The following is a 19599-nucleotide window of genomic DNA, read 5'->3' as shown; positions in this document are numbered from 1 at the left end:
ACAAAAGCAGGGCGTAATAGCGCTAACGAATTTTGGAAATATGTGTCTTCATTACATGTTAAAACCCCGACACCCAAAACTCTACATCACTCTAGCAACCAGCCAGTCACTCATCTCGCGGCACACCTCACGGACCACATGCAAGACCTATTAAGTCCAAGACATGGCAAATCGACCCCAGCGTTAAACCGCAACCCAACGATGAACCTCACCAACAAAGTGAAGAGGGCCGTTGGAAATTGAGGAGGATAGCTATTGAGCATGCCCTCCCGCGTATCAGCGCAAGCACTGCTACCGGCATAGACGGTATACCAGTGGGCCTCGTGAAATACCTGGGGAAGTCTGCTTTTGAACAACTCGTGGAAATCTTCAATACTATTCTCAAGGTCGGCCCAAATACTCCATGTGACTGGAAATGTGACCGAGTAAACCAAGTGTACAAGAGAGGAGGCGACGCTGGACTGCTGTGTGACCATAGACCAAACTCGGTCACGAGCGTCTTCTTTAGACTCTTTGCTCAGGTCTTCAATATGTGGATGAGTGGCCGGGCGGAACAAAATGGCATACTGTCTAAACTCCAGAATGGCTTCCAATGAAACCGGCCATTGAAGGACAACCTTTTTGGGCTCAACCAAGACCATCGAAATGTCACGGAGAAAAACGAGAGGCCTGCTTTGATGCTTTCTGGATGTGGCCAAGGCCTACGATAGTGTGCTACGCGCAGAGTTCTTCGGCCAGTTAAAAAAACGACAAATTCTGAGTGTCTGCACAGGCTTCCTCTGGTGGCTCTATGCGGATAACTCGGTGGTGGCATGTTTCAGGGACACCAGAGCGCAGCCTGTGAAAATGACAAGAGTACTCAGGCAGAGCTGCCCGATGTCTCCGCTGCTGTACATGCTCTGTGTGGCGGGGCTCAAGGAGGCACTCGTGGAATCAAGAGTTGGCTTCGCGTGCCGACTCAAGATTGATGGGGCATCGGAGACATGGACGCTGCCCTGCTTGGTGTTCGCAGATGATCTTGTATTACTGGCAGAGTACAGCACCGATCTTCGAAGTCTGGTGACTCTGGTTGCCGCACACCTGAAGCGGCTGAGTCTGCACTTCAACACTGAAAATTTGGCCACATTCCAGTTTTCGGCCGTGGCTCTTTTGCAACCCCCTGCCGACACCTATGGTATGACTGCGCCCATACTGCTTACCTCTGGTGCTTCCGTGATGGAATACTTCATCACGAAATGTTAGGATGCTTTGAGGGATTTCGCCCTCGTTTAGCACCTCCTGTAATCCTTGAAAAAGCAAATTATTAACGAGTGTAGTGATGCAGGCACGTTTATCTGTCCTTCTTCTTGTATACGAGTGGCAAAAAGGGCAAGGACGAATGTTTGTGTGCTTTCTTCACTGTATTTTCTTCGCTTCGTGCTGTTTATTTTTTCGCGCTTACATTGAAGAAATAAATAGTATTTTGGTTGTTATGTCGATGCCCTCTATTAAGGCAACGGATACACTCGAACTGCCGCGGAAGCACGACCACTTTGGCCGGTGAAAATTCTTCTTCATTGCTAAACTCATAATGCATATCAACCTATTCCTGTTAGATCCCCCACAGTGGTACACATGTGCACGTTACTGCATGCACATGTGCGAAAAACAGTAATGACGTTCTGCTAAAGCAGTAAACAAGTTCATTTCCGGGGAGTAAGCTCAAGCCTGTGGCATTCTTTTTTACTGCTTTTCAGGGGCACCCATAATGCAGCCGGCGTTCAGCTTCCCCGTCGAGGAAATCCGTCGGGGCACTCACCCTTCTTCCAGGGACCTTACGTTTACTGCAGGTGAGTGCACGTACCACGATATTTTTGTTGAATTATTGCTGTTATCACCCAATCTTTACACGAAGCGCCGCGTGATCTACACTTACAGACTCATTGCTACACGGTGAGATCACGTTTAACATTGAGCGTAATCCATGCAGGAGATTTTGAGAACAGCGAATAGTAAACACATCGAAAGTGCGAGACACGTGTGTGACCCAAAGGCAAAAGTGTAATGGCGTTATCGATACTTCGGCACCGGAAACACTGCAAAAACACTCTTACACCGCAATCCAGCCTTGCGGTCTGATACGCGGGCATATACGCCAGGAACACTATGCGCTCGATTCTTAACATAGACCACTTCTCTTTTTCGAGTGACGCGATGCTGCCACAAGGAAAGCTTAGATGATTCGCACCAGAGCCATCGGCGTTAACGTGACGAAATGACGGTCGGTGTTATAAAATGTTCTGACACGAATGCAACATGGCTAAGCAACTTCAATGTGAAGCTTTCTCAGCCTCTTCACCGCGGATGCACGTCGGAAAGAGACAATACGTACTCCGTTTGCTTCAAATCAATTGAATGAAAGTTATTTTTTGTGTGGGCTAGTGGTTCCAAGATCAGCACACTAATACGCCAAATGCTGCTTTGAATGAGAGCGCCCACTTTCACGCCTTTGCAATCTTCACTACATCATTTGTGATGCGAGCAGTTCTCTCACGTGACGTAAGGAATAAACAGGCTCTCTATTTGTCCGTTATACTGAGAGATATCTGTTCTGAATTGTCGCCCTCTGTTATGCAGCCGCATGGCCACTCCCCACTGTCACGAGTGACTATCATGCGTGATAAACTCATTCCCATTTGTTTTCTGCATTTGCGCAGAGATAACATGCTTCTAGTCAAAAAGCGCATAATCCTACTATCTTAACGCTTAGCGCTCACAATCCACTCGCTTTCTGCAGAAATAGATGACGAGGAGAAAATAGCACTCTAAAAAGGAGGTGAAGAAGGAAAAACAGCTTCTACCTCGCCTTTCAACCACGCCTCGAAAACTCAGTGGTAGTTTCGGTTTCCAGGAACATGCACGCTCGTAAGGGTTCTCAAGCATCTTAACATCCGGTGGTACAGAGTGAGGTTCTTGTGAATGTTCGCATTTATTGGCTTTCACAAGTTTTCACAAAATAAGAAAATTGCTACCGATGTGAAGAACTTTTCTTTTGCTTTTGTTCGCGTGCTTTTCTTGTTTCGTCAATTTTAAATCATCTCAAGCTCAGAAATTGGTTGACTCACCATCCTGAACTTTGCCTCCACTCCTTATCGCCACTCGCTCAGCGATATTACAAGTTCAATCGCGCTTATTTATCTCGCTCGGTCGGCGTGCCCACTCAATACAGGAAAGATAAAGACAGCAAGTTGTGCCGGGTAGAGAGCGGAAGCCACAGCGAGCTATTCCAACCAAGTTAACCATGCATTCGACAAATATGGCGAAATCGAGGAACACATGTTTTTTGCGGCTCTGCGAAGCGTTAACCTGGGGATTTTCAGTACCGTGAAGGTCTTTCAGGTTTTCTAGTGGCAACGGTTGAGCATAACTGTTTGGACCCATTACTTTCGTGGGTTTTGAGTTTGCAGGAGCAGATACCTTGAAACAAGTTTTCTACAAGCCTGGCTGGACTGACAGAAGTGCAGTGTCGCTAGATAAAAAATTCAAGACGGCCGCCTAGCTGCTGTTGTGAATATGCACATAATTGAAGGCACGAATTTATGTTGGCTCGGCTGCATAGTTGTCGCTTCTTTTGTTTGTGGTATGGGCTTCAAATATTGTCCCGTGATTGTACGCTGCTTGCTGTTCATGAAATTTGTGTAGTCGCAGTTTCTTCAAAACTTGTGAGTCTTTACTTCTAATACGGTCACTTCAATGCATTTGATGAATTAATTCTTCTGGAAATCATTACAAGAAATGTCACTGGAGCCAACGTTTTGACAAGTGCTCTTTTTTTTCTCTGAGCAACGTTGTTGCCCTGAGGAGGACAAGTAAGCATTCCGAAACAATGTTTCTAGTGACGTTCTCTCGAGAAAAATTTCTGGTGCCTCGAAGATTCCTCGTGCCACTGAACTACAGTGTCATTTGATACTTCCTTTCTGTAATAAAACTATGTTCACATCATAACAAACATAACTGTATCAAATATCGACTTCATCTACTCGTGATTGTTGATAATCTTTCCTTTGGTTCGAGTATTCTTGATCGAGTGTTTGCTCCATATATTCATATATCAGTTGCAAAATAAAGCTGCTTTTATAGATTGAAACGATAACACTGCATTAATGTTCTTGCTTTTTTACAAAACGCTCAATAAAAGAGTGCATTTTTTTAGGTTAACCGTGTGAAAATTGTAGACAGAGAAATAGGACGACATATGACGATCTTTACTAACTTGGCCAGTATTCAATACTACTCAGTTCATTTTTATTTATGCAAATCAAGTTTCGTCTCAATGAGAAAATGGTCAGCAGAATTTCCCTCCCCCCCGCTTGAAAACACACGAACAAAGTTTTAAAAACAAAAGTTGACACCATCTTCCCAAAGGGAACCCTGCTGGGATGCGAAGAAGCAGCGTCGCGCATGGACGGCTTCACGGATTCAACGCTGCTAACGCGGGTGCTTCGACGAGCTCTCCAAGTTTCCTTTGAAGCGATGGCCAGGTTAAGCTTTATCGCTTCGGCCAATTAGGCAGCGGGCGAAGAAGCATCCTTTTCCGGCGTCCTCTCCATCAGAGATAAACAAGCCGGAAGACTGCTAACACCCGATGTGCACTCGAGCGTTACGAGCGTTGCAGAGGGAGAAGCCAGCGAGGTGCCACGTACAGACATGTTTCAACGCATACATTAGGCGCGCGTGAGGTTTATTGCACGTGAACGGACGAGTCGGCGGTGTAATGAGCGCCGGTCGCGGTTCCGGAGCAAGCTGTGGTAGCGGTAGGTGTTGTGGGCAAACTCACGAAAAGGCTGCTGCGGATGCTGCAACCAGCTGGAGACAGGCAAGGGAAAAAATGACGTCAGCGGGCCCTGAGAGGAGAGCGTGACGTCAACACGCTGCTGTGATGTGACCTACTGGGCACCGCTCCAACACCTGCGGGAAGGAGTGCGTGTGTTGGCACGTTCATACTGACACATTGAGGGACAGTGTCGCACAGTCGAGTCAAAGAGCTGCTTCGCATTTAAAAATGGTTAATAAAATTTTAGGAATGGCAGCGCATCGCCAAGCAGCCAGTGGACCTGAAAGAAGGCACAAGTGCATTCTGTTTGCATGCAAAGTAGGAAAGGAGAGTTTGCGCGGTAACTGTCCTCCTTTAGGTTTTTTATCCGTTCTCTTTATTTGGTGACCTAATCAGTGACGTCATAAAAACGTTCTGTTTCCAATTTATTTCTAGTTGAATGCCCGGCACCGCCAGTTGCAAAAGCGGTGCTGCCGCTGCGTATCAGCGTGCACACATGTGAGGTATAGGGAGTTTCCACCCCCTGTTTCAACTCGGTGTGGTTTGGGGGCCCTTTAAGCACTCATGATCGGCGTCAGCGTATGTTGTTATGAATAGAAACCAGCCGTTTATTCAATGCAAACTCTCACGGGCATCTGTGCTGGATGATACTGACTGGTTCAGCATGTGTGCTATGTGCGACAGAGGGGCCAGTGTACGCGGCGAGATCAGGTTATAGGCCACAGTCCCGTCCCAGCAAAACTGTGGATAGGCGATCGGTGGCTTGCATACAAATACATGCAGCGGTGCTTCGTTGCGTGCGTTCTGAGCCGATTGCCGGTGGATAAAGTGCATTGACTGCAGTTTACTGTTTATATCTACGCTCTTCTCTACTGGATCAGTGCGCAACGCCTAAGCAACGTTAACATGGCTCACGAGTAAAGAGAATTTCGCCTTTCTTAGGGCTGCTCCCCCTGGGTGACTCTCTTCCCACTTTCACACTAAACCACGCCTTCGCTGCGTTGTTTCTACGTGTTAAGCTTGTGTTACACCTGTTATGCACTGCTGTAGCGTGACTGAACTACTCATTCACTTACTTGTCATCTGAATAACACAAAAAAATGATTGAATTGATTTGCGGAATTTAACGTCCCAAAACCACCATATGATTATGAGAGACGCCGTAGTGGAGGGCTTCGGAAATTTCGACCACCTGGGGTTCTTTAACCTGCACCCAAATCTGAGCACACGGGCCTACAACATTTCCGCCTGCATCGGAAATGCAGCCGCCGCAGCCGTTATTTGATTGAACCCGCGACCTGCGGGTCAGCAGCTGAGTATCTTATCCACTAGACCACCGCGGCGGGGCAAATACCACAAATAAAGAGAGAAAGAAAATTCTAGAAAGCCCGCACTCTGTGCGATTCGTTCAGTACCAGCCTTTGCAACTTTTACGCACATAATTTTTTTTCTCTCATTCTATTCGAGTATCAAATGATGGATGCAATCAAATACATTAATGAAATAAATGTAAAGCCAGATCATGAGATTCTTGCTTTCGAATCGTCATAAAATGAATTTCTTTTGCCGAAGAAGGGATAATTCAGTGGACAAGCATTTCCTAAATACAAATGGGGCTGTAGAGATACGATTGAAAAACTTGGACATTTACACATGTATAAGCCTCTCTAACCCTTTGAATCATATTAGTAATATTTAAATAGTTCTGTCTTTCTTTATATCGTTTACGTCACCTTTCTTTCAAAGTGTGGAAACTCCTGTAATCAGCACCCTCCTTGGGAAATAGCGCTCACCAAAGACAGAATAAAAGCATGGTTTACATATGAACAAAGAATATTAAGCACATGCTTGATTGGACGAACGTGCATACCGTCGACATCACAACTTGAGCTGTTTTTAGGCGAATGAAAAACAGACAGTACTGCAGACTCTGTAAATGGGGGAAGAAAAAGGAGGATGGAATCCTGTTTGGCATGAATTTAGAATATTCAGCAGATGGAAAAACGTTAGTGTTGCTCACAAAGTAATCCATAACGTTATTTGCCAACTCATAATCCAGTATTTCGCAGCCGTCAATATGTAGCTTTTCTACACGTGGAGATGACTTACGGCGATTGAAGATGGTATTAGTCTTTTGTTACAGCATGTCGGGTTTATTTAAACAGCTGTCAAACTCAGACTAAAAATGACATTTATTGTGTGAATTTAGTGCTCCATTTAGTTTGTTTCTAAGCGTTCTGTGTTCTTTCAATACGCTTGGATCTTTAGTTTTCATGAACTTGTGATAAAGCGTGTTTTTGCATATATTTGTTTCAACAAATCGGGGGTTATCAGGTACGCAAACACATTTGAGCAGACATTCCTGTGACTATAACATAAAATATTCCCTTCAGAGGATAATCCCTTCAGCATTATGTTGTTATCTTGACTTTCCATTTGGATTGACAATGTGCCTGTTCTTTGAATAAAAAATTGGCGACAGAAATAAATGAATGGGTCCATAATTTGCATTTCTTTGACAAAGTAACATGATGAAGACGCCGTGAGCCAACGTTTATGTAAGTGATGTGTCAAGTACGGATTTCTATGGCGTAATCAGTTTAATGTAACTTCTAACTGCCGAGAGACACAGCACTGTTTATCGCAGAAAAATCTTAGAGGTCTTTTATTTTATCTAATAATAGCTTGCCTCTTTTCTTGGGAAAACAAGCACTTCAATATCTTAGACTGGTTCGTATAAGATGTATGTCAGTGCCAATATTCACTGTAGTACACTGATACAATGAATACGTTCAACCGTGGATACAAATCCGGTAAGGAACAGTAGCATCTGCACTCGCTTTTGACCGTGTATTGACGTGATCCGTGCTCCCCGTAGGCATCGTGTGGAAGCATCAGCTGTCCGTGGATTGGGCGGCTCAAAGTGCATTGTTAGGTTTCGTTCTCAGTATTGGTAGTGAGTATCACCCTTCGCAGCTTTCAAGTAGCATGCGATGAGTCAGTGTGCTGCCGCGAAAGAAAAATAATATGAACCACGCTATCTCTTGTGCCACAGACTTCACTAGCTGATGCCTCAGTGACTGAACCTGCTTGCGTAAACGTCGCCACGCGATTGAGACCGGGCCGGGAAGCCAGGGAAGTTTCTGCTTGATTCATGTACGCATAGCACAGCGAAAGGTGTGGGGAAAATGCTACATCCTTTTCACTGTATCGTTTGTGGAATCATACGGTGCCACTTCAATGGTTCCAGTTCTCCCGATCTTGCGCGGTGTTTGGCTTCGGGGGTTAGGAGGATCTCACCGCTGCCGCTCTAGTTTGTTGACCCCCGGTCCGGCCGGTCTCGACAGGTAGCTGGCCATCGTCACCGGGCCCATTCTTTGTAGTGAGGAGATGTACTCGTGCAGGACAGACGGAGCATCTTTTACATCTCATGAGGATAGAGAAGAACAGAGTAGTGTACACAACTCTGAAAGGATAATTAAGACGGCGGCCTCTGTTCTATCCCACATGCAGTATTGTACCGGTACTCTAGCTCGCTGCACTACACCTGAAAAATAGTTGTCTTTGATCACCAGTCACATGCGAGATGTGTAGCATTCAAAACCTTCAAGAGAAGTCGCGACACCTGTTTCCTGAAGATCAAGGGACCACGCGGAAACACAATATACGTCACGCTGTCACATGGCGAGCCTAATCTTTGCAGTTCCTCAAATAAACCTTACCGTTCCTTCTTACGTTCACGACACGTAAGCAAATAGTGTTCTATATCACCGTTTTCCTTGCACTTCGGGTACAAGGGCATCGCGGATAGTCTGATATTGTGGAGCTATGCTGGTGTACGCGCTGATCCCGTTCGGATGCGATGAAGCAAGCAGGCCTCTTCTCTTGATAACTCTTTTGTCACACATGCTGGTGAGGCGTCAGCCATAACGAGTGAAAATGCTTATTGACAGCTTCTCGTAAAATACGCTGATTGTCTTTGGGAGCCTTCTTTGTTGGTGTAAGCTCCAGAGCCCTCCAACGAAGTCTTTCAGCAGCCTCAATACCTGCTATACCCACAAGTGGTGGAATCCATTGAAACTTAATGTTTATACCAATACCATGCAGGTTTTAAGGATTCGCAGTGATCTTTGAGCGCATTGATCCAAAGCCAATCCATGTTTTAGCCGCTGCAAAGCAGGCTTACTGACCAAAAACAGCACGACTTGTTGCTGCCTACAAAACCTCAGTTTGTTCAAGGCTGCTTGAAGTGCCACGCTTTCACATGCTGTCGATGAAATAACGCACTCGAGTCGCGCTGCCCAGGATGCCTTTAGAGACGTAATCACACACGCTGCAGCGCTTTTTCGCGCACTATGTCGACTTACTCATCGCTGAAAACTTTCAAATGATTGGGGTATTTTTCTTCAATATATTCAAGTACAAAAGAACGTACTTCTGCTGTGGGTGCGGAACGGTTGCTGTACATCCGTAGAATTGTCACCTGATAGTCGACATCCCTATGTGACCAAGGTGGGTCTTGTCGAAGTTGTCTTTGTTAGGGGGAATCGATGCCAAAACGGCGAAAGGCGTTGAGGGCCACGAAAGATCGGGAGTCCGTGCGTCGCCGAAGGCGATTGAATAATGCTCCTCCTGGGCTCGATTCACCAAGTCGGCAAAGCTGTGTCAGCAATCGTTGAGAGACGAGAAGACGTAACGGCGGAATACAAGCTTCATGAAGCACCACTATGCTCGCTGCAATCTTTGGCGCTTCGAAAGCGACTCCGAGGTCTTTGCAATGAAGTTTTTCAAGCCGTTTGTACTGTGATGGAAAAGCACACGATTGACGCACACGGTGTCCGCAGCTCCCGCCAATCGGATGACTCGACGCCCCGGCGGCGAGGTTGAGCGACACCCCCGGAAATATGGAGGACGAAAAAAAAATGAGGGAACATTACGTCACACGAGTGAAGCACACCATGTCGGCCCAACAGGTGATCAAAACGTCAGAGCGTGCGGTGGGTTTTAGTGCTCTTTGTGGTGTTCCGTCTTTGAACCACTTGCGTGAGCCGGCTCGTCTGCGCCAAACAAGTGCGTTTTGATTAAAAGCTACCAGGCGCCATGCTAAGAATTATCGGTAATTCTCGTTGCTGGCATTATTTTGCACAAAAGTTCAGTTGTTGGGCCGACGATGCTGGCTTCAAAATGGCACGGCTTGCCAATGTTGCCCGCGTGACGTCAGGTTCACTCCTTTCTATTTTGTAAAGACGATAGTCTTTCTTGGGGTACTTCGACGCAAAATTTTTGGTGTGTTTGTCTGCCGAAATGATACCCCAAACGACCAAAAGTCAACCCTATCCGCAGCGCCCACCTATAGTGCTTATCCGTCAGCGTTCATACTTGCACTTATTACGCATATCTGAGGCACAATAACAACACGTCATTATTGTATATGTGTGACTTCATACTATAGAAGGCATTTATAAGTAATTCTAAGGATCATAGCGTTTATCACGCTGCGCTGACAATGCAATATTATGCACAAGAAAGCAAGTGTTTTTAACGCTTTGCTAATACGACACGGTGGTGGCACCTGCCCGTCGCTTTGCGTTTTACACCTTGTGGCCTCAGAGACAGGCATGTGCACCTTCATTCTTTTTTGAAGATAACTGCCAGATGGCACTCTTGTCTCACTTGCCTCGATGTGCTCGTTCCCCTTTGCTGCACAGATCGAAGCACTCTAACGCAGCGCCTCCAGAATACCATTTACCACTTTTCTTCCGCACAACATCAAATAAACGTTTCGTTCAATCTCTCCCGACGCGAAACTATCATCTTTCGACGACATTTACAGTGAAACATGCAGATACCGGGCCAATGTGCTTTTTTTTTCTTCATGCCCGAAAACTTCTCAGGCTTGCGCGTCACGTGCTGGTACGTCGATGACGTCAGATCGCGCCGGCCTACTTTGGCTGGCCGGCTGCGCCAGCGGCGAGGGCTTCACTCAAAGCTGCAGTCTTCGGTTATATATCAACTGGGATCTTATATTTATATATATAAGTTTTATATATATATATATTATGAAGTCTTGGTTTGGATTACCTTTTATTAGGCCCGAGGAACCGGCAGCCGACAGCTACGATGAATGAGCCAAGATGATGATGCTACGCGACAACGATGGGGATGCATGAGCCACACATGATAATGATGGTAATGTACCGGTGAAGAGGATGCGTATACTAAATGCCCACATCAATTCCCCCCACGTGAAAGCGGCCAGCCTGGCCGCAGTAAGTCATGGGGACAAAGAACGTCGCGTGAAGGGCTTCATACGGGAGACATGGACGACCTCTGTAGTTCGATAACGGCGATCTGCTGGGGCTACAAGTGGCATCACGCGATAATTCACTGGTGAAGTCTCTTCAAGAACTGTGTACGGCCCAATAAACCGAGGCTGAAATTTGTCGCACAAACCAGGTGTGCGAACAGGCGTCAAAAGCAGCACTTCGTCTCCAGGTTGGAAGGATACATCACGATGCGATTCATCATAAACTAGCTTTCTGTCTTCCTGGCGGGCTTCAGTGTTTATACGAGCTCGTTGGCGGCACTGTGCGAGTCGTGAAACGTATTCCTCTGAAGAGGATGGAGACGAATTCGCTTGGCAGGTAAAGAAGGAGACGTCCAGGAAAGAAGTAGGGGAGCGTCCATAAACTAGGTAAAATGGCGAGTAGCCGGTTGTTCGCTGAATGGCCGTATTGTAGGCGAAAGTGACGAATGGTAGAACAACGTCCCAGTTTTTGTGGTCTGGTTGAATATAGGCGGCGATCATGTCAGCAAGAGTGCGGTGGAATCGCTCAGTGAGGCCGTTAGTCTGGGGATGATAACTAGAGGCAGTCTTGTGAGTTGTGCCGGAGGCCTGAAGAAGTTCGTTCACTAGTTGTGAAAGAAAGGCCCTTCCACGGTCACTGAGCAACACACGTGGAGCACCATGACGCAGTATAATGGCTCGGAGAAGGAAATCGGCAATCTCAGAAGCTGAACCTGTTGTAAGGGATGCCGTCTCGGCGTAGCGCGTCAAATGGTCAATGGCTGTTACTATCCACCGGTTTCCAGCAGCACTGACTGGGAGGGGGCCATAAAGATCGACGCCTACAACTTCGAATGGTGTGGCTGGGCACGGAAGAGGCTGTAGTTTACCGGCGGGAGCAGATGTTGGTAGTTTTCTACATTGGCAGGTAGTGCAGGAACCGACGTACCGAGCTACGCTAGTGGTAATGCCTGGCCAATAAAACCGACTTCGAATGCGATCGTAGGTTTTATGGTAACCAAGGTGACCAGCAGTCGGATGGTCATGAAGTGCCCTGAGGACTTCGGACCGAAGCGATCGGGGTAGAACGGGAACCCAGCGCTGACCGTCAGGATGGTAAATTTTGCGGTACAGCACCGAGTTCTCCAGCTTAAATTGCGAGAGTTGGCGATGGAGCCTTGCATTAGGTGGACGGGAACTGCCAGTGAGGTAGTCTATAATACGTCGACAGTATGGGTCAGCCAACTGTCGAGAAGTAAAATCGTGCGGGTCGTCCGAAGGCAGCTGGTCCATAGAGGCGAGAGAGGAAACCGCCGTAGACGTGGACTCCGAGGGCGTGTTGTGCAAATTGACGGCGGAAACCCCGAGTGGAGTCGCTGGTAGTGGGCAGCGAGAAAGAGCATCGGCGTCACTATGCTTCCTGCCACACTTGTACACGATCTCAAAATCATATTCTTGGAGGCGTAGAATCCAGCGTCCGAGGCGTCCCGACAAGTTCTTGAGTGTCGACAGCCAACATAAAGCATGGTGGTCGGTCACAATGGTGAAATGGCGGCCATGCAGGTATGGACGAAATTTCTGTACTGACCAAACGATGGCGAGGCACTCCTGCTCGGTGATCGTGTAGTTCCTCTCGGCTGCGGAGAGGACGCGGGTGGCGTATGCAACGACTCGCTCTCGCGAAGAGTTGTCGGGTTGCAGGAGCACGGCTCCTAAACCGCGGCCGCTAGCGTCTGTGTGCAGGAAGGTCGGTGCATCATCGTGAAAATGAGCAAGTACAGGGTCGGTCGTGAGGGCACTCTTCAACCTGTCGAAAGCTGATTCACATTCCTGAGACCACTGAAAGGACATACCGGAAGCAAGTAGCTTATGAAGTGGTGCGGCTATGGAGGCAGTTTTGTATGAATCGCCGAAAGTAAGAGGCGAGACCAAGGAAACTTCGCAAATCTTTTGGTTTGTCAGGGCGAGGGAAGCGGAGCACTGCAGCAGTTTTATCAGGGTCTGGGCGAATTCCGTCCTTGCTCACAATATGACCGAGTACCTTGATAGATCTGCTGGCGAAATGGCACTTTTTGGTGTTAATTTGAAGACCAGCGCCCGCAAGACAAGTCAGGACCTCGTCCAAGCGTTGCAGATGTTGAGAAAACGTCGATGAAAAGACAACAATGTCATCGAGGTAACATAGGCAAGTCTTCCATTTCAGGCCACGCAGCACGGTGTCAATCATGCGCTCAAAAGTTGCGGGCGCATTGCATAGACCGAACGGCATAACATTGAATTCGTATAGGCCGTCCGGGGTTGCAAACGCAGTTTTTTTCTTTATCATCTTCGTGCATGGGGATTTGCCAATAGCCTGAACGCAAGTCGAGGCTCGAAAAGTATTCAGCACCCTGTAAGGAATCTAGGGCGTCGTCGATGCGTGGCATGGGGTATACGTCCTTTCTAGTGATCTTATTGAGTGCTCGGTAATCGACACAAAATCGTACGGAACCGTCTTTTTTACGTACCAAAACGATGGGCGACGACCAAGGACTGGTTGAGGGTCGGATTATCTCCCGTTGGAGCATATCGTCTACGTTTTCTTCAATGATTTTTCGTTCAGCTAGAGAGACGCGGTACGGACGGCGGTGCACAATGGATGTTCCGTCGGTCTGAATACGATGTGCTGTAGCAGATGTCTGGCCCAGGGTGGATGAATGAACGTCAAAGGAGTTTGCATGCTTTTCCAACAAATCAAGCAGCTGCTGCTTCTGTGAGTCATTCAAGTCTTTGTTGATGGCTGCTGTAAAGGCCGAGGAAGCAGCATGATCTGCAGGATGGCCTTTAGAGGAGACAGGGGTAAGAGGCACAACGCAAACAGGCTGCAGATCGGCAACGCAGGCGACAGTAGTGCCCCGTGGTAGTAAAATTTTATCTTGTGTGGTGTTGGTAGCAGCGAGGACAGTTGATTCATTGTTGAAGCGAGCCACACCCGATGCCAGAACTATGCCTTTATTAAGGCAATACGGTGACGGAGTGACCAAAATGTCACCAGAGTCGACGTCGTTGGACAAAACTGTCACTAATTGATGTTCGTTTGGCGGTAACTCGATGTCTACTGCAGCGATGAGTCGAAGTGGCCTGTAGGTTTCGTCGTTGAGCAAGTGGTCCGTGTCAGTAAGATGGACGACACGTTGTGCACAGTAAATAGCCGCAGAAGCAGAGGAAAGAAAGTCCCAGCCTAAAATGAGTTCATGGGAGCACGGGGATAGCACAGCAAATTCTATATGATGAAGAATTTCGTCGATTAGTACACGGGCAGTACAAAGAGCGGAAGGGCGAATCATTGTTCCCTGGGCTGTAACCAGTGTCGGTCCATCATAAGGCGTCGTGACTTTTCGAAGACGGGCACACAAATCAGCACGAATAACAGAAAACGCAGCCCCAGTGTCCACCAAAGCATCAACGTCCACTCCCTCAACTGTGACCGCAATCATATTGTAGGGGCGCGCTGGAGGAATTGGAGTCTTGTGTTGGAATGCAGTTTGTCCTCCAAAAACTGCATCGCTTAGTTTTCCGGACGCCGATTAGAAGTAAGGGAAGCGGGCTGAAGAGGGGAAGAAGAGCGACGGTAAGGCGACGGTGAACGGCGTCGGGTTGATCGGTGACTACTGCGCAGTTCACCCGATGCTGGCGGAGATGGAGATCGACGCGGCGGTGACAAATAACGGCGACCCTGGTACAAGGCTCCTGCGGTATAGTCCCGTTCGCGTATGTCGTACCCTCGGCGCTCGTCTTGCTGGCGCTTGCGGCAAAAGCGTGCAATGTGACCACGATAGCCGCAATAATAGCACGTAGGCCGAGTCGATCGATGATGAGGGTAGTAGCTTGCGCTAACTGCACCAGGAGAGAGAGAAATCAGAGGGACAGGTGACGGCTCACGCGGTGGTGATGAAAAGCTCGTGGGAAAGCTTGTGGGAGGTGCGGCAGCAACCGACGCGTACGTTCGTGGCGGGGACGTCGAGCTGACGGTGCCTGGTGGTGCGGCGGCGGTGTGCGGGAACGATGGTTGAGTACGAGAGACAATGGGCTGCAGGTTGGCCATGTGGGTCATAGACGTGAGCTCTTCCCTGATGACATCCCGCAATGACGTTGAAGAGGACTGAACGGGACACACTGAAGGTAGTGTGAATCCCATTGATTCCAATTCTTCACGTATAATCGCCCTTATCGTATCCCGCAGGTTTGGATCAGTCGTAATACGGGCCGCGTCACTGTCTGATTGTAGGCGCATAGACTCAAGTTCTTCGAGGCGCTGACAGGTTGTCGCAACGTCAGCAACGGTAGCCGGATTCTGGATCGCTAGGGCATTGAATGCGACGGGTGCAATCCCCTTAAGAAGCTGGCGCACCTTGTCTGATTCTGTCATTGGTGTGCCAACCCGGCGGCAAAGTGAAAGAACATCCTCGATGTAGGATGTGTACGACTCCCCGATGTGCTGTTTCCGAGTCGCGAGAGCTTTCTTTGCGAGAGCCGAACGAACAGCCGGTGTGCCAAAGACATGCCGAAGCTGATCTTTGAAGGCTGACCAGTCGGAGATGTCGATGAAGTGGTTGAGGAACCACGTCTTCGCGACACCCGTGAGGTAGAATGACACGTGAGCGAGTTTGTAGGCGTTATCCCAACGATTAGCAGCGCCGACACGTTCGAAATCGTCCAGCCATTCTTCCACATCTTCTCCGCGCATACCAGCGAAGGGATGGGGCTCACGCTGGAGGCTGTTGATGACGTGAGAAGGCGCGGCACGCGGTGGTTGAGTGGGAACGGCTGCAGCACCGGCCTCATCTTGGTGCGACATATTTCCGGACACCTGGGCCAAGCGGCGACCTGAACGTAGCTCCAGGGGGTAGAGTGGTCGAGAGGATGACGAGGGATCTAACAGCACTCTCCACCACGTATGAAGTCTTGGTTTGGATTACCTTTTATTAGGCCCGAGGAACCGGCAGCCGACAGCTACGATGAATGAGCCAAGATGATGATGCTACGCGACAACGATGGGGATGCATGAGCCACACATGATAATGATGATAATGTACCGGTGAAGAGGATGCGTATACTAAATGCCCACAATATATATATATATATTGTGAGCGCTGATTGTGTTGCTCATCATTTTCACTTTCACCTGCGCATACAAAGCACCGTGATCATCATCATCGTAGCGGCTCGCTGCTTGTTCGGTTGCTGGCTCGCGCGTCTGGGTTGACAATAAAACGGTCGCTCCTTCGTACCTGACGTCGTCTCACAAGTGGTGGAGCGTGCTGTGATTCCCAAGTCCTCGTGCACTACCGGTCACCCCTGGAGCTCCGATCAGGTCGACGGCTGTGCTTGCCAACAGTGATGGCGCAAAACGACCCACCCCCTACCGCCTTCTTCGCACCACCCGCTCAGCCTGCTGGGCCTCACCACACCGTGAGTACCTCGCAACGAGACCCTCCAGTGTTTTCTGGCCTTCGCGGTGAGGACGTAGAAGAATGGCTGGACAGTTACGACCGTACCAGTGCTTGCAATTACTGGGATGAGGCACATAAGCTGCGCTATGTACCCTTTTATCTGAAGGAGGTTGCTAAGACGTGGTATCATAACCACGAACGCGACTTTCCTGATTGGTCAGCATTCACGGTGCAGCTGCGTCAAATATTCGGCACTTCTACAGGACGCTCTGAGGTAGCTAAACAGAAGCTCGCTACCCGCATCCAGGGGCCTGACGAATCGTACACATCGTACATTGAAGACGTTCTGGCCCTCTGCCGCCGCGCCCAAAAGGACATGCCGGAGGCCGATCGTATTCGGCAAGTAATGAAAGGCATCAACTCCGTCGCCTTTAATGCTCTTGTCATGCAGAGTCCGACAACAGTTCAGGACATTATTACCACCTGCCAGCGCCTGGACGCACTTTACTCAATGCGCCTTCCACACGCCTCCTATGACACTCGTCTTACTGGCGAGCATGAGCTGCGAGCTCTAATTCGCACCATAGTGAGAGAGGAACTTCACAGCCTTGTTCCTGCCAGCGCACCGACTTCACCTGCCCGCTCACCCCCTCCTAACCTGCGGGAAATTATAAAGGACGAATTGGCGTCGATGACGAGCGTCGCACGTGCCCCGCCCCCTGTGCCCTTACATGTGCCTACGTATGCCGAAGTCGTGTCACGGCCTCCTCCACCTACTCCACCTGTAACTACGGACGTCGTATACGACCATTTGGCCGCGATGGCAGCCAAGGCACCACCACAACCACACTTCCCTGCCTGGCGCCCTACGCGCCCCGTCTGTTACTACTGTGGCATAAGAGGACATATCTCCCGCTTTTGCCGTCGGCGCCAGCAAGATGAACGACGAGGTTATTCTTCGTACGAGAGTGACCGGGCTGCGAGGTCTGACCCCTACGTTCCAGGAACCTACATTCCCTCGTCACGACGTTCGCCTTCGCCTCCTTTGTCCCACGGTGAACCTCGTTCTTCCCGCTCACCCCGCCGTCGTTCACCATCGCCCTTCCGCCGTACTACTTCGCCTTTACGTTCTGCCCTGATGCCCCTCGACAGCCACTCGGAAAACTAGCAGCTGCAGTTTTTGGAGGAGAAACTGCCTGTCGTCGAAGTGTCCCAATTCCTCCTGCGCGCCCTGCAAATTTACTAACTGTTTGTGTAGAAGGCATTTCGGTTGACGCGCTCGTGGACACTGGAGCAGCCATTTCGGTCATTGATCGCGAACTATGTCATCGTCTACGAAAAGTGCAAACTCCATATGTTGGTCCGGTGTTATGTGGTGCTAATGAAAATAGAATTTACCCTATTGGACAATGCACTGTTCGTGTTCTGATCGACGGAATTCGTCACCATATACAATTGGCTGTGCTTTCTTCATGTGCTCATCCGATTATATTGGGCTGGGACTTCCTGTCAGCCGCTTCCGCTGTCATTTCGTGTGGTCCGCCCGTTATTCGCATTACGGACACTGAAAATTCTAGTGCTTACGATTTTTCGTCGCCTCACCTTGTTGCAGCTGCAGACTTTGTACTGCCCCCGGCCCAAGAACGTATCCTCACCATTAGATCCAGCGATACCATTGACGGTGACGCAGTGGTTGTCCCCGATCAGCGCTGCATTTTCCGAGGAATCGCCATCGCATGTTGTCTAGTGCGGTTTTCGCGTGGTCATGCCAGTCTCACCGCCTACAACACGACAACAGAGCCACAACTACTGCCAGAGGGGTCCACTGTTGCCAGCCTTATCGACATAGCACCGGTATGTGTCGTCACTGTATCGTCTCCGCCGTCAGTCGCTAAGTGTACGCCACCAGGAGGCTCATCTAATGCGCTTAAAGCCACTTTGAGTCCATATCTCACTCCAACGCAAACTAATGACTTAATGGCCCTTTTAACAAAACACAAGACTTGTTTTGACGTTTGTTCGGAAGGCTTAGGTCAAACTACAGTGACCTCTCATCACATCGCCACAGACGGTTCTCGTATTATCCGCCGTCGCCCTTACCGCGTGTCGTCTTCAGAACGCAAGGTCATCGAGGAACAAGTCAATGACATGCTCGCACGCAACGTTATCAGACCTTCCACAAGCCCTTGGTCTTCTCCTGTTGTCCTAGTTAAGAAAAGGGACGGATCAGTGCGATTTTGCGTTGATTACAGGGCACTAAACAAAATTACGCGCAAGGATGTATATCCTATGCCTCGAATTGACGATGCACTTGACACCTTACAGGGTGCAGAATATTTCTCAAGTCTCGACCTACGATCTGGGTATTGGCAGATCCCGATGCATGAGTCTGATAAAGAGAAGACAGCGTTTGCTACTCCTGATGGTCTCTTCGAATTCAATGTGATGCCTTTTGGGCTCTGCAATGCCCCAGCCACATTTGAGCGGATGATCGATACGGTGCTGCGTGGCCTAAAATGGAAGACCTGTCTTTGTTACCTGGATGACATCGTCATCTTTTCATCCAGCTTCTCGCAACACCTAGAACGTCTAGACGAGGTGCTCACATGTCTAGCCAAAGCCGGTCTCCAGCTAAATACCAAGAAGTGTCGGTTTGCGAGCCGCAGCATCAAAGTGTTAGGCCACGTTGTCAGCAAGCTTGGCATCGAACCTGATCCCGACAAAGTGGCCGCTGTGCTGCACTTTCCTAAGCCCACCACGCTCAAAGACCTTCGCAGCTTCCTCGGCTTAGCCTCTTACTTCCGCCGTTTTGTCCGTGATTTTGCCACTATCGCGGCTCCTCTTCACAAACTCCTGACCACAAGTGCATCATTTCTTTGGACAGATGACTGTGAAGCTGCTTTCCAGACCCTGAAGCGATGCCTCACGTCAGGGCCAGTTCTTCGCCATTTTGATCCCACAGCCCCTACTATATTACACACTGACGCAAGTGGGCACGGAATCGGCGCTGTTCTGCTGCAGCGTGACCAGGCTTCACAAGAGCAAGTCGTGGCTTACGCGAGCCGTAC

At 49.0% G+C, this 19599-nt stretch overlaps 1 protein-coding gene across 4 annotated transcripts in view; it reads left to right on the top strand.

The window, feature by feature from the left end:
* LOC142776558 (uncharacterized) overlaps positions 1–19599 on the top strand; it is a 313558-nt gene that overhangs the window by 247408 nt on the left and 46551 nt on the right. For all 4 annotated transcript variants that reach the window (XM_075880432.1, XM_075880431.1, XM_075880430.1 and 1 more), the window contains one exon: positions 1737–1829. In XM_075880432.1, coding sequence (XP_075736547.1) covers positions 1737–1829 — 93 coding nt within the window. The remainder of the gene's footprint in view (positions 1–1736; positions 1830–19599) is intronic.

This window comes from Rhipicephalus microplus, chromosome X (assembly GCF_043290135.1).
Source record: "Rhipicephalus microplus isolate Deutch F79 chromosome X, USDA_Rmic, whole genome shotgun sequence".
Classification (NCBI taxonomy): Eukaryota; Metazoa; Arthropoda; class Arachnida; order Ixodida; family Ixodidae; genus Rhipicephalus; species Rhipicephalus microplus.
This window is presented reverse-complemented; position numbering and strand designations above follow the sequence as displayed.